The sequence below is a fragment of the Salminus brasiliensis genome, chromosome 6 (assembly GCF_030463535.1).
Source record: "Salminus brasiliensis chromosome 6, fSalBra1.hap2, whole genome shotgun sequence".
NCBI lineage: Eukaryota > Metazoa > Chordata > Actinopteri > Characiformes > Bryconidae > Salminus > Salminus brasiliensis.
This window is the reverse complement of record NC_132883.1, coordinates 20286960-20299167: the sequence shown is the minus strand read 5'-3', so window position 1 is coordinate 20299167 and position 12208 is coordinate 20286960. Positions and strand designations below refer to the sequence as shown.

Here is a 12208-nt window from a genome sequence, read left to right as displayed (position 1 = left end):
TTTCCCTCTGCAGGGGGAGACACCTCTGCCTGCGCCAAACCAGACACCAGACCACCACCTCTCTGTTCAGTTCACTTCAAACAGAGAGAATCCACCACCAGTGTTGTCAACTTTCCCAGGTGAAGACACAGTAACCATCTCAGATAATCTCTCGTGTGAACCATTAAACAGCTTCCCCATACTGTTTAATTCAGTTTAGTTTGAAAGAGTAATACTTAAGGCTGCCAGTAGAGGGCGGTGTAAGCACACTCCCAAACCTCGTGGACTTCCTCTAGGAACCTTCCCTTCATCTCTATTTTTCTCGTTTTTTTTTTTTTTTTTCTCAAAATAATATAACGTACAATATAACAATAAACGACAAATAAAAAGCATAATAATAATACGATATAATATATATATATATTTTTTTTTAGAAAATTCCACTCTTTACATAGCAATCTGCTAGACTCCTAAAAAATAAAGATGCTTGAGCAGAACCACTTTTATTGATTTACTATAGAAACACTTTTGATTTCCTAAAAACAATAGAGATGTGCCTTTGAAGAACCTTTTAAGTGTCTAAGGAAACTAGGCTAGGGCAGAGTCACCCTCATTCATACACCACTAGCTAGATGAATTAATCCTGGCAGTAAATGCACTGAAAGACAAAGCATGTAGAGTATTGTTTAAAAAAGAAAAGAAAAGATGGTTTCATTCAACCTTTAGCACTCGATGGAGGTGAAATTTGGGGTCTTCTCTGCAGAATCAGCTACACTAGGTTAACTTCACAGTGGAAAGAACACTACTGAGGACCTGCACTCAGTTTATGGTATGCATGCCAAACAGTACATGCTGGACGTAGAGTTACGCCTGGGACTGAGATTGAAACGCCCAGATGAGGCTGTGTGGTCAGCTGTGTGATCAACTCTTAAATCAACTGAACTTAAATCAGCTCAGAGAGATGGAGCAGCAGTCTGAGTAAACCAAATGATCAGAGAAAGCAAGAAGGCCGAACTAGAACTAAGCCCAGTTTCGCAGTCTCACAGTGCTGTCTGGCCCCAAAAGGAAAGGGAAAAGGAACAGAATATCACCTGACCGCCAAAGATCCACTGCAGAGACGGAGCTTCACTAAGTACTGTCTCAGTGACCACAGACTGACCTTAGAAAAGCGCAGGTCTAAAAAGTCTTCACTGCAAATGGAGAAAACACTCTGTCACTGTATGTCTAGGAGGCTTCACATAAACAGAAAATTGTGTGAATAAAGGTAATCATTTCATTTTACGTTTTGAAACCATGACAATTCGAAATAGAATAAATTACTTCCCATAATAAAGAAGAAAGAGAAGGGGGGGGGGGGGGGGCAGAAAGAAAGAGTCAGAAAAAGATAAAAAGGCAGAAAGAGAGAGAGTCAGAAAAAGATAAAGAGGCAGAAAGAGATAAAGACACGGAAAGAGATAGAGTCGGAAAGAGGTAGAAGGGATGTCTGAAAGAAATAAAAAGGCAAAAAGTGATAGGGTCAGAAAGAGATAAAGAGATGGAATGTAAGTCAGAAAGAGAGAGAGTCCAAAAAATATAAAGAGGCAGAAAGAGATAAAAAGGCAGAAAGAATAGTTTGAATGAAAGATTGAGGCAGAAATAGATTTTTTTTTAAAAGCCAGAAAAAGAAACAAACAGAAAAAAGATCATCTGAAAGAGAGAGTCAGAATGAGAGAGAGAGTCAGAATGAGAGAGAGAGAGAGAGTCAGAATGGGGGGAATGTTTTATGGTTTTGTTGCTGTCCTGTCTTTCTGTAATTGTTGAAGTGCAAGAGAGAGTGCGGTGAGGGCGAGAGAGAGAAAACTATTTTGTTTAAGAAAAATGCTTCTTTTCTTTTCTGTTGTGTTTGGTGGGACATCAGAGCCCACATTTGTGCCTCAGCAGACAAAAGAAGTGTTGTGCTTGTCCGAGTGAAGTACTGTAGCTGCATCGGCGCAGGAAATACAGTGAGTCAGGACGAAGACAAAAGGGTCCGGAGGATTCTGATGACGATGTGCGCTGACGCTTGGGCCAAACATCCTTTTGTACAACAAATTGATTCTACAAATGGCAGAAAGGAACGGAACCATACAATTTACTTGAGCGGTGCAGGCGGAAGGGTCTGTGTATCGAAATGATGAGGCTAGTCTCTAAAAACATCCTCATCAAAGATCCCTTACATAGGCCTCAGTCATACTCACGACAGTGCTGTAACTGTGCATTCTTTCTCCCCATAGTCAGTATGCACAATAAGAGCATTAAATAAGTGGCTATTTAATGTGTGTGTGTGTGCGTGTGTGTGTGTTTGGCTGATTTTTGTGGCCTTTCGTGTACCTTCCCTCCTGCATATAGCAGAAGTGGAACCAGTAGGAGAAAAAGAAACAGTGGTTATATTTTCCACTGTGGTGCACCTTTCTCATCAACAGGTCAGTTATGCTACAGGCTCTCCCTTGTCCTGACTCATCCAGAGGTTTCACTTCAGCAGGCCGCAGTCGCAGTACCTGATTCTGCACCACTGCGTGCTTCCCGTTGGTCTTGGGATTGAAACGCTGAGGTGAAGGGAAGAGAGGATGAGGATATGAGAACTTCCTCTTCGCGCTCATGGTTTCATCAGGAGCAACGCCCAGTTGAGGTGTGCGAAGGGCCTGCAGTGGTTGAAACTCACACAGAGATTCTGCAAACCTGGCGCTGAACTCTCCTAAACTTAAAGGTGCTTCAGATGGTTTACTGAGTGATGCCAAAATCGTCACTTGATGTCGAGGGTCTTTACCAGTTGAAAGGTTCTTCACCCTCCCACATCTCTATTACAAATATGAACCAAATATATCTTGGTGGTTCTTCTGTGGCATCACTTAAATAACCATCTGAACCATCTGCACTGTCCAACTGCAGTAACTTAGACCAAGCCTCAGCCTCAGGCTGGGCAAAGACTTTCCCAATTTCCCAAGTGTCTTCTTTATCGTATTGTATTAATGGAACTTAGACGACGTCTGATTTCTGAGCATGAGGAATTTCTGGAGGTCAGTGGGAAAAGCATGAGGCCTCTCTCTACTCTGATAGACAGTAGAAAGATTTCTGTAGAATTCTTTATATTATGTTTTTATAAAGAGCTATAGTTATATATAGTTATAAAGAGCTATAGAGCTATCAACAAAACAGTAAGATTTTACTCTCATGTTATTCAGAGTTGAGACTAAGGTGGGGCCAGTCAGACCAAAAAGAGTTGAGGACTTATTAGAATGACAATATTTCTTTATATTTCTCTACTTCAGCAGAAGGAGCCCCAGCTTGGGCTAATATTAGCTACCTAGCTAGCAATCCAGCTAGTTGGCTGGGTAGCTCACACACACACACAAATATTTCTTTTAATTTACTAACATAAATCCTCTAAAACTATTTACTGGTCCCAACAAAATTTGACCTAGCATTAATATAAGCTAGTTGCTACATGTCAGCTGCTTAACTAATGTAGCTAAGTAACTCATTAACTAAAGCTTTGGCCGTAGGGGCTGTAGCTAACCGTCACCTGCAGATTGGGTTACCTTTTTTTTGCTGTTGTAAGTGCAAGAACCACTGTGAGAATCAACTGTACTCTACAAAGGGGGTGTAGAGAGATCCCGTATTGAAGTTCAGGAATTAAAAGAAAGATCCATAGAGTGATGATCCACTATGAAGAAATACTGAGAATAAGAACCCCAAAATAGCATCAGTGGTTGTGAACAATGACAAATACATCACAGTATAAAAATGAAGGTGGAGGCCTTTGGCCTGGAATCCCCGCAGAGTAGAAACAAGGCTTGTTTGATCAAGTTATGTGCTGTATTCTCCTCTACTTCCTTTCCTTTTCTGAGAAATTTAGTTATTTTCAAAGAAGAGTAGTAGCCTAGTCTAGAAACAGTGTCTGTGTAGACTCTGCATTTATTTATTTATATATATATATATATATATATATATATACTCTGCATTTATATATATAACAATAAATGCACAGTATATATAAATATATATATATATATATATATATATATATATATATATATATATATATATATACATATATATATATACACACATATATATATATATATATATATATATATATATATATATATATATATATATATATATATATATCCCAAATATTTTTATTCAGCATGTATTATTTATGCCAGTGATTGGTCACTGATTTGACCAAATTACACATTTTGTTTATCTTTAAATGTAAATAAGAGAACATTTGCAGCATTTTCTGCTAATATTAAAACACAAAATAAAACTTGTACTTGTGGCATGTGTTTAAGCTTAGAAAATGATGTAGTATTACCATATTCATTAAGGGAAAATAATTATTTATAGTTATTATAGGTATTCAGAAATATCAGCTGGTTTAATCTCTTGACTCTTCAAACTTTGCGCTAACACTCCACTACCACAGGTCCCTCAGGAAGTTAGCTGAAGATCTGAATTTGAAAGTATCTGATGCCTGAAGCAGGGGAAGGCTATAACAAGTATTTCCATTTCCAAAATAACAGCAGTTAAATGAAACTGTGGAATTCAAGGCAATGAATGCTCTCAGATAGAACTGGTGGTAAAACTCCCACAACCTGCAGCAAGGTTAAGCTGATGCAAGAGCAGTTGTACACCATTCTACTGTGCAGTTTTGCTTCCATAATCTGCATGAAAGAGGCTTCAGAAGAAAACCATTCCTGTGTCCTCACCATAAAATCTAACATCTAACGAATTCTTTTTAAAGGAACATATAAGCAAGCCTGATTCTTTATCGAAACACACATATAAATATAACTTTTCGGCCCAGAAATGATTTTCTATTAAAGCAAACTTCATGTCTTTTGGGAATCTTTTATTGCTTAACTATTCACTGTAACAGAAAGTTGGAACACGAGTGTCCAAGCCCTTACATGCCACTGTGTGTTAAGCATTGATGTGGATATATTGTGCTCTGGGGTTTTGTGGCAGTCGGTGGCACAGGAAGCTTTCTATTGTTGAAAGAAAGAATATCAACAAACTATGGAAGCAAAAGTGACAAAAACAGGCTGGCTTCTACAACAGGACAATGGTCTAAAACCTCGAACCGTGGACAGCTTCAAGAAATCCGAGCTGAAACTTTTGGAAGGCTCTTTACAGTCCATTGTTTGGCATCGTAAACATGTCGTACACAAGATGGAGAAAAACTAGAAGCACTGTATATAGAATAAGAGTGTTAAAAGAAGGTCACCCAGCTGACTACAAAAAGCGATTGGAAGCTGTAGTACCTGACAAAGTGGGTGATATTATTATTATTACTATTTATTTATTTATTTATTTTTGTTAATGTAAAGTAACAGTGTTGACATTTGCAGAAAAGTGTATTTTTAAAGATGTTTTCTTTATTTAAAAAATAAACAAAATACCTAATCTTTGCATTCAACTGCATATTCGTCACTTTTACTGTAATTGACTAAATGATACACCTACTAAATGTGTTCATTCTCAAACAGAAGAAGTTGTCACAATTATTCCTGCATTTAAAAATTCACCATATTTTATTTCAAATGTCCTCTGCTGACTCTATGCACATTCATAAGGCACATGGGGAATATATTATATTTAACATATACAATACAATATTCTGATAAACATTTGGTAGTAAAAGTGAAGAAAATAGCCACACAGGTATTAGTAATGTATTAAAAATACATTTAATATTTTATAAATACAGATCAGAATTGGTCGCAAAGAAAAATAAAATCACAAGACAATTCATTTCAGCTTTTTTTACATGTTATTTCAGCAATAAAAAATAAAGAAAAAGGAAGGATGTTATCACTCTGTCAGTACAAGTGAAAAAAGGATGATTTGTCAGTCATTTAAGCAATCACATTTTCTCACACATTCACCTTCTCTATCAATCATGTATTGAGTAAACAACTGCAACACTTATATTAATTTTTACAAAAATATGTTAATTGTTTTATTAGCACATTTGCTTATGCTACAATACTGCTGACAAGCAACAAACTGTTTCACAGGACCCTTGCAGTTAATTTATTAATATTTCCCCATGAGACCCATTTTACAAGATTTCGAACAGAATTATTCACAGCTTGATTTCCGGTCCCGGTAGGATCTGGCTAAATAGATCTCTCCATCTGAAACTGAGCCTCGCTGACTCTCGCTGTGGAACCGGAACTCCTCCTTGCCCACGTAGAACTGCTTTTCACTATTATTCTCCTCTTCATCGACATGGACCATTACATCCTCCTCCTCCTCCTCCTCCTCATCTTCATCATCTGCCTCTCTGGCCTCTAGGGCTCGCCCCAGCCCGGAGTGGTAGCGGTCGGGGCTGTACTGGCTCATCCTGTACAGACTGTCCTCATCCTCCTCTCGACTGGAGCTGCCCCCCCGCACGCTCTCACCGTCCGACTGAGAGAGGCGCGGCAGGGGCCTGCTCTTCTGGGACAGATCGAAGGGCTCGTCCTGGCTATAACGGGACAGGAGCCGCAGCGGTGCTGACAGGCACAAACGTCCCCGTCGCCTGAACACTGCAGTGATAGTGAGAATAGAGGATACCCAACAATCAGCAACAGTTTCATTTGACCACTCCCAAAGCAATGTTTAGGCTAAGTAAACTCAAACAGACTTGATTACACATATGAAAATTTATGTCATTCGTTTTTTTTTGCCAAACCATCGAATTAAACTGCACACAACTTAGAATGAACCTAATTTAGTGTATCAAACTGGTTAGCTATTGACTGGTGATGCTTCATACCTCGGGCATCAAGGCCTCGGTCCATGATACCGTGTTTAACCTTCATGTGTCTGGTCAGATTCCCTTTCAGAGTGAACTTGCTGGGACAGTACAGGCACTTGAAAGGCTTGCTGTCAGAATGTAAATGCATGTGACCCATCAGATTATGCATTCTGTTGAACTCCTTCCCACACAGCTGAAAAAAAGAACAGTCATTCAGGCAACAGCTAATCATCACTAATGAAGACATGTCATATCACATAGCAGTAAATACAAGAATTCAATGCTATCTCTTCATTGTTTATAGCCTTTTGAGACCCTAAAATGAGCACCACCATCCCCTTTGCACATGTTCTAAACTTAAATCGCTTTCAAGGAAATGCAGAGAAATCCATGCTGTAAATTTAGCTATATCAAAACACGCTGAGAAGCGAGAGTAACCATGAATGAGTCAAGCAGCAAGAGGAAGAGGCCAGCAGACAGAGCCAGAGTCTGGCTGGGAAGGGCACTCCTGCGCTGTCCTTCCTCTGCATTCTTTTTTTTTTTTATTAGGGTGGGCCTTTCCTTCAGGAGGAGAGAGGGACTGTAAACTGTCCAAAAGGACCGTGAGAAAACAGGAAGTGCTCCCAAGCACAAGAGAAAGCGAGATGAAATCTATTTGCGGGGCCTTTTCTCGGGGGACGAGAGAGCCATTGTTACAGGGGCAGTTTGTGCGGCGATATCCTTCCTATGGACGAAGAGACGCGCGGCTGCCAAAAACGCAGCTATCTGGTCATCGCCTTCAGCCGCCCATCTCAGCCTAAGGTCACAAGCATTCCAAAACAACAGGGACCCCAAGACATCTTTGCTTGTTTTAGGAGGTGTCTGTCCAGAAACTTGCATTTCTGTAAATATCTCAGTCTTATACATGCTATAGACCGCAGCTCAGTATATTGGGACTGAGAGATAACTATTGTGACTATGATGAGGATCAGAACAAAGCTGAAACTATTATGTGCAATCTTGAATTATATCATTCATGTTGTAGAACTGGAGCTGACTGCCAATGCTAAAACGTGACACTTATACAGCCTGGATTAAAAACTGACCTGACCTCAGCCTTTCATCATCATTCCCTGAATTATTAAAGCAAGGCTTGCATAATAATAGCTCACTTAAGTTTAGGTTGGGCTATCGTAATGTTAGTCACGTCGGTGACGCACCTTGCACTTGTATGGCTTGATGTCAGAATGGACGATCATGTGAGCCTTGAGAGTCTGTTTCTGGACGAAGCTCTTGTAGCACAGGTGGCACTGGTAGGCTCGGATGTTGGTGTGGATGAGAACGTGGCGCTTCATGTTGGCCAGCAGGGTGAATTCGCGGCCACAGATGCGACACTTGTGCTCCTTCACTCCCTGAAAGGCATGAAGACATCTCTTCATGTGAGGGAGAGTGGGAGAGTGCAGTCAAAAAATCAAGTCCTGAACCTGCACAATATGCATGTTACAAGGCATCTCAGTCCCCACAAGCACAAGGTTTAGTATAAGTGGTTCTGAACCCTGGTCCTAAGTGGAGGGGATACTCTAGGGCTAGAGTAGGGAACCACTAGTCTACATGTGTTGCTGTACTTTGCAACAACCCCTAAAATCTTACTCATCTTCCACCTTCTTAAAAAGCGCTGCACTTACCTTGTGGGTCAGCGTGTGCTGCTTGAGATGGTGCGACTGGACAAACTCCATGCCACACTCGCTGCAGATGTAGGGCCGTATGTCCTTGTGCTTCATCATGTGGTTCTGCAGTTGGCTGGGGTACTGGAAGCTCTTCCCGCACTCGCTACAGTCATACTGGACTGGTCCCCGGTGAGCTGTCAGGTGGCGCTTCAGTTGGGCCAGTGTGGGGAAGTCCAGACCGCACTCCACACAGATGTTCTCCTGGCCCCTCTCGTGCTTGAGCTCGTGGGCCCGCAGCTCGCTGGGGTAGGCGAAGCCACGGCCGCAGACACCGCAGCTGTAGGGCTTGATGTCGCTGTGCTGCATCATGTGCCTTTTCAGGTGGCTGGTCTGTGTGAAGGCCTTGTGGCACACCTGGCATTTGTGGGGCCGGGCACCCTGATGGGTCAGCATATGGGTGTGCAGGTGGCTCAGTTGCTTGAAGAGCTTGCCGCATAGACCGCAACCATGAGGCTTGATGCCACTGTGGCCCAGGATGTGCGTGACCAGGTTGTACTTGGAGGTGTAGGACTTCTCACACATCCGACACTTCCAGCGCTTCTGGTCGCCCCCCACGTCGACATAGTAGCTGTCGTCCACGTGCACGTTCAGACCCAACTTCTCAGTGGAGGACGTTTTGGAACCCTCTTGGCTCCTTCGCCGGTATCTTAGCGCCTCGCTCTGGTAGAAATGATTGGGAGAAAGGTGCATGACTGGGCCGGGCATGACAAAAGGGAAAGGGACCAGGCTTGGATGAAGTGGTGGGAAGTATGGAGGAGGAGGAGGAGGGTGCAGTAGAAGTGGGGATGGTGGCCATACTGGCATGGGCTTGATCGTCTCCTGCTTGACCTGCACAGTATCATACCTGCCCAGGACTCGATGGAACTGAAGCCTGTTGAGATCGATCATCTCCGGGATGTACTTCGGCGGGCGAGGCCGGGATGGGATGGGTTGGGCAATAGGGTGGGGAAGATGGGAGAGGTCAACAGTTCTTGATTCATCTGTCCTCTTGTTTTTGTAGTCGTTTGGGTCCATGTTGAAACCTAGTTTGGGATCGCTGATGCTGATGAGTGAACCTCTTAGGACGGAAAAGGCTGTAGTTATGGGTCAGAACAAGTCCTCAGGTCTTTGTCTTGCGGCTTCTTTCTTTCAGCATAAATTGTGGATTTGTCCATCACTTGCCTGGAAATACAAACAATATAAGAGTCATTGACGTATTTTATAAAAATGCTATTCAGTGATGCACCTGGAAATCATAAATATCAAGAAAAAAAAAACTGTGGATGTTTGACTTTGCAGCATAACATCATTCAACTTTCTCAGATTCTCCAGACAGAAGAAAAAAATGGCCTCAGCGCTCATCGTTCAAGCTTAAACGGGAAGTGGACTCACACAGACCAAACTCTCACCCTCTCATTTTTCATTTCTCTGTGTTTCTTTACCGGACTTGTCTTTTACTTCGGTACAGCAAACACTTCTCTTTTTGCACAGACAATGCTTTTATCATCTGTCTTTTTTTATCAGATGAAGCTGGTTTGAATGTATCAGTGACCAGCAGTGTATTATTGTTTGTCTGCAGCTAACTTTGCTAAACAGAGGGAAAGTGAATGGGGAAGACTGAACAAAAAAGAAACACAGGAACTTAAGTAGTTCTTGTTCAAACACATGTTAATTGTTTGGGTTTTTTCATGTGTCAGTCACTATCACTATGATTATTCAGATGAGTATTTCCTCATAAACCATGTAGAACCCAGCAAATATAGGGGAAGTAGTATCACCATATCTATCAGCTCTTTTTCTAAATAGTTAGAAATCATTTATACTTGGAAGCTTTTCGACGAATTGGACCGGTTGAGCATGCAATTCTAAATGTGCGAGGACCACTCCAACCCCAAATTCCATTTATCCTGCACATTTTATCATCTGATTCTATCAATCAGAGTGGAAATGGAGGTCTATTGTTTAAGACAATGCCATAAAAATATATTTTTGTCATTCCAAGCTGTCACATTTGCAGAAGACAGTAAAGTCACCTTGGTTTTTGTGTCTAGCATCAAGTGCATGACAAGACTTGAGAGAACATACTCAATATTTTACTAAAACTACATAGAAAGACAATTATTACCAATTTACTAAAACAGAAAATGCATTCTTAGCATGCAAACAGATTGCATAACCAAAACCAAACTGAGAGATAAGAGGTTAAAATCTTACAAGACTGTTCGCCCTACATTTTCTTTGCAAGTTACACAGTATGAAACCAATGTGTCCGTCAAGACAGTTGTCAAATAACAAAGTACTTGTTAAAGACATTTGCAACATATCACAAATCAGTCACCGCTCAGCCGGCGGCACCTGTAAAATCACTCTACTCACTTCAGAGGCCACAGTCTGCCCAGTTCCCTGTCCCTGATGTATTCAGATCATAAAGAGAGGCTCCTCCTTGCTCAGTGGCCTTGATTAGAGACTACCCCTGCCTCAGCCCAGAGTGCGAGTGTGCGTTAGCATGGTGCTAGCGGCCCCCGGGCACTTACCTGACGCTTGCCCTGTGCTCTGGACAATGAGCCTCCAGCCCAGCAGACAGCATTTGAAGTGACTTAAGAAAGAGAACAGGAACAATCACTTTGTTCCCATTTTTCAGATGAGTACCTTCGGAGAGAAGGAAGGAAGGGAGGGGAGAGGAAGTCAACAAGCCTGTGCCTTCCTGCTGAAAAATAAGGAAACATTAGATAGACATCTCCATTCCTCTTCAAACTTTTGCAGTTGTGTGGCTCCGAAAGCAAAAAGCGAATGTATTCATTGTGTATGGCTGCATACGTGTAGACATATAGATTCAGCCCTCAAGATTGTGGAGACAATCTCCAGGGAGGCCACTGGCCTCTCGCCGACACTGCATACGTGTTCAGTTCCTCTTTCAGCTTTGCCTGTTTTGATGGAAGTAGAGAAAGTCTTAGTTAAAGTTGCAGCAAAGAAACCTTGAATGTGGAACCTAGACTACAAGCTTTTATTCTGTAACTCACAGTTCCTTTATTTTTATCCCCTTGTCCTGGTCAGGGTCGAGGTAGGTCCAGAGCCTACCTAGAAACATTGGGCACTAAACAGGACATCAGTCCATCATAGACCCACCCACAATCTATCATAGCATAGCAAAGCCAGTTCATCTACTTATCTGTATGTGTTTATCTGTAAGTAGAGGGGACAAAAAAACAGAACCTCATCACAGACAAAGACCAACAACCTAGGCCGCTGGAGCTGTGCCGCTCACACTCTACGTGCAGCATCACCATGCCATGTTGTCCATGCATACCAATTTCCCCTTATAACTTTGGTTTAGCATCCTGGAAGACATGATTAACCCAAACCCAAAGTTGTACAAAAATATCTCTTGACATTCTGGTATTTTAATGGACCGGAAGACACTAATTGAGCAAATCTAATGACTGGTGAAAAACCAATTACCAGGGCGATTATCATTGTATTATATGTCTTATCACAACAGTTAACCTGCTGACCCTGCTGACGGACAGTCATTTCAATAAGACATTGTAGAAAAGCAAGTACACGTGGACACGGCGTGTGCATGTATGTTTGTGGAGGGTTAAACGGGTAAAGGATTCGGTGGCCCTCAGGTGCATTTAAGTTAAGACATATTGCATATTGCTGTTGTTCAATTAAACACATATATCTCCACTGTATACATGGACCCTCTAGCTGGTCTGTACACAGTGTGAAAAATTATGGATAAATAGACCAATAGAAATGCTCTAAAATGACT

The 12208-nt window shown here is 41.7% G+C and overlaps 1 protein-coding gene across 4 annotated transcripts; it reads right to left on the bottom strand.

The window, feature by feature from the left end:
• Window positions 1–5670: 5670 nt before the first annotated feature.
• Window positions 5671–11067, bottom strand: znf366 (zinc finger protein 366). Of its 4 annotated transcripts, none has more exons than XM_072681932.1 (5): window positions 10968–11067; window positions 8413–9615; window positions 7948–8160; window positions 6767–6941; window positions 5671–6536 (listed from the first exon to the last, which is right to left on the bottom strand). In XM_072681932.1, the coding sequence occupies exons 2-5, from the start codon at window positions 9466–9468 to the stop codon at window positions 6088–6090; spliced, it is 1893 nt and encodes a 630-aa protein (XP_072538033.1). In that variant the 5' UTR covers window positions 9469–9615; window positions 10968–11067; the 3' UTR covers window positions 5671–6087. The 4 variants fall into 4 exon arrangements, with proteins under 4 accessions (XP_072538033.1, XP_072538032.1, XP_072538034.1 ...); XM_072681931.1 differs by having other exon boundaries at window positions 10810–11025; XM_072681933.1 differs by having other exon boundaries at window positions 7948–8139; window positions 10810–11024.
• Window positions 11068–12208: the final 1141 nt, after the last annotated feature.

What these genes read in the sequence shown, in the direction of transcription:
- znf366 (XM_072681932.1), bottom strand. Translation starts at nt 9,468, where the DNA reads ATGGACCCAAACGACTACAAAAACAAGAGGACAGATGAATCAAGAACT. An exon ending in TCAAGCCATACAAGTGCAAG is followed by an intron (nt 6,942 to 7,947) that starts GTGCGTCACCGA and finishes TCTTTTTTTCAG; the next exon opens with CTGTGTGGGAAGGAGTTCAA. An exon ending in CCGAGGCCTTGATGCCCGAG is followed by an intron (nt 6,537 to 6,766) that starts GTATGAAGCATC and finishes CTATCACTGCAG; the next exon opens with TGTTCAGGCGACGGGGACGT.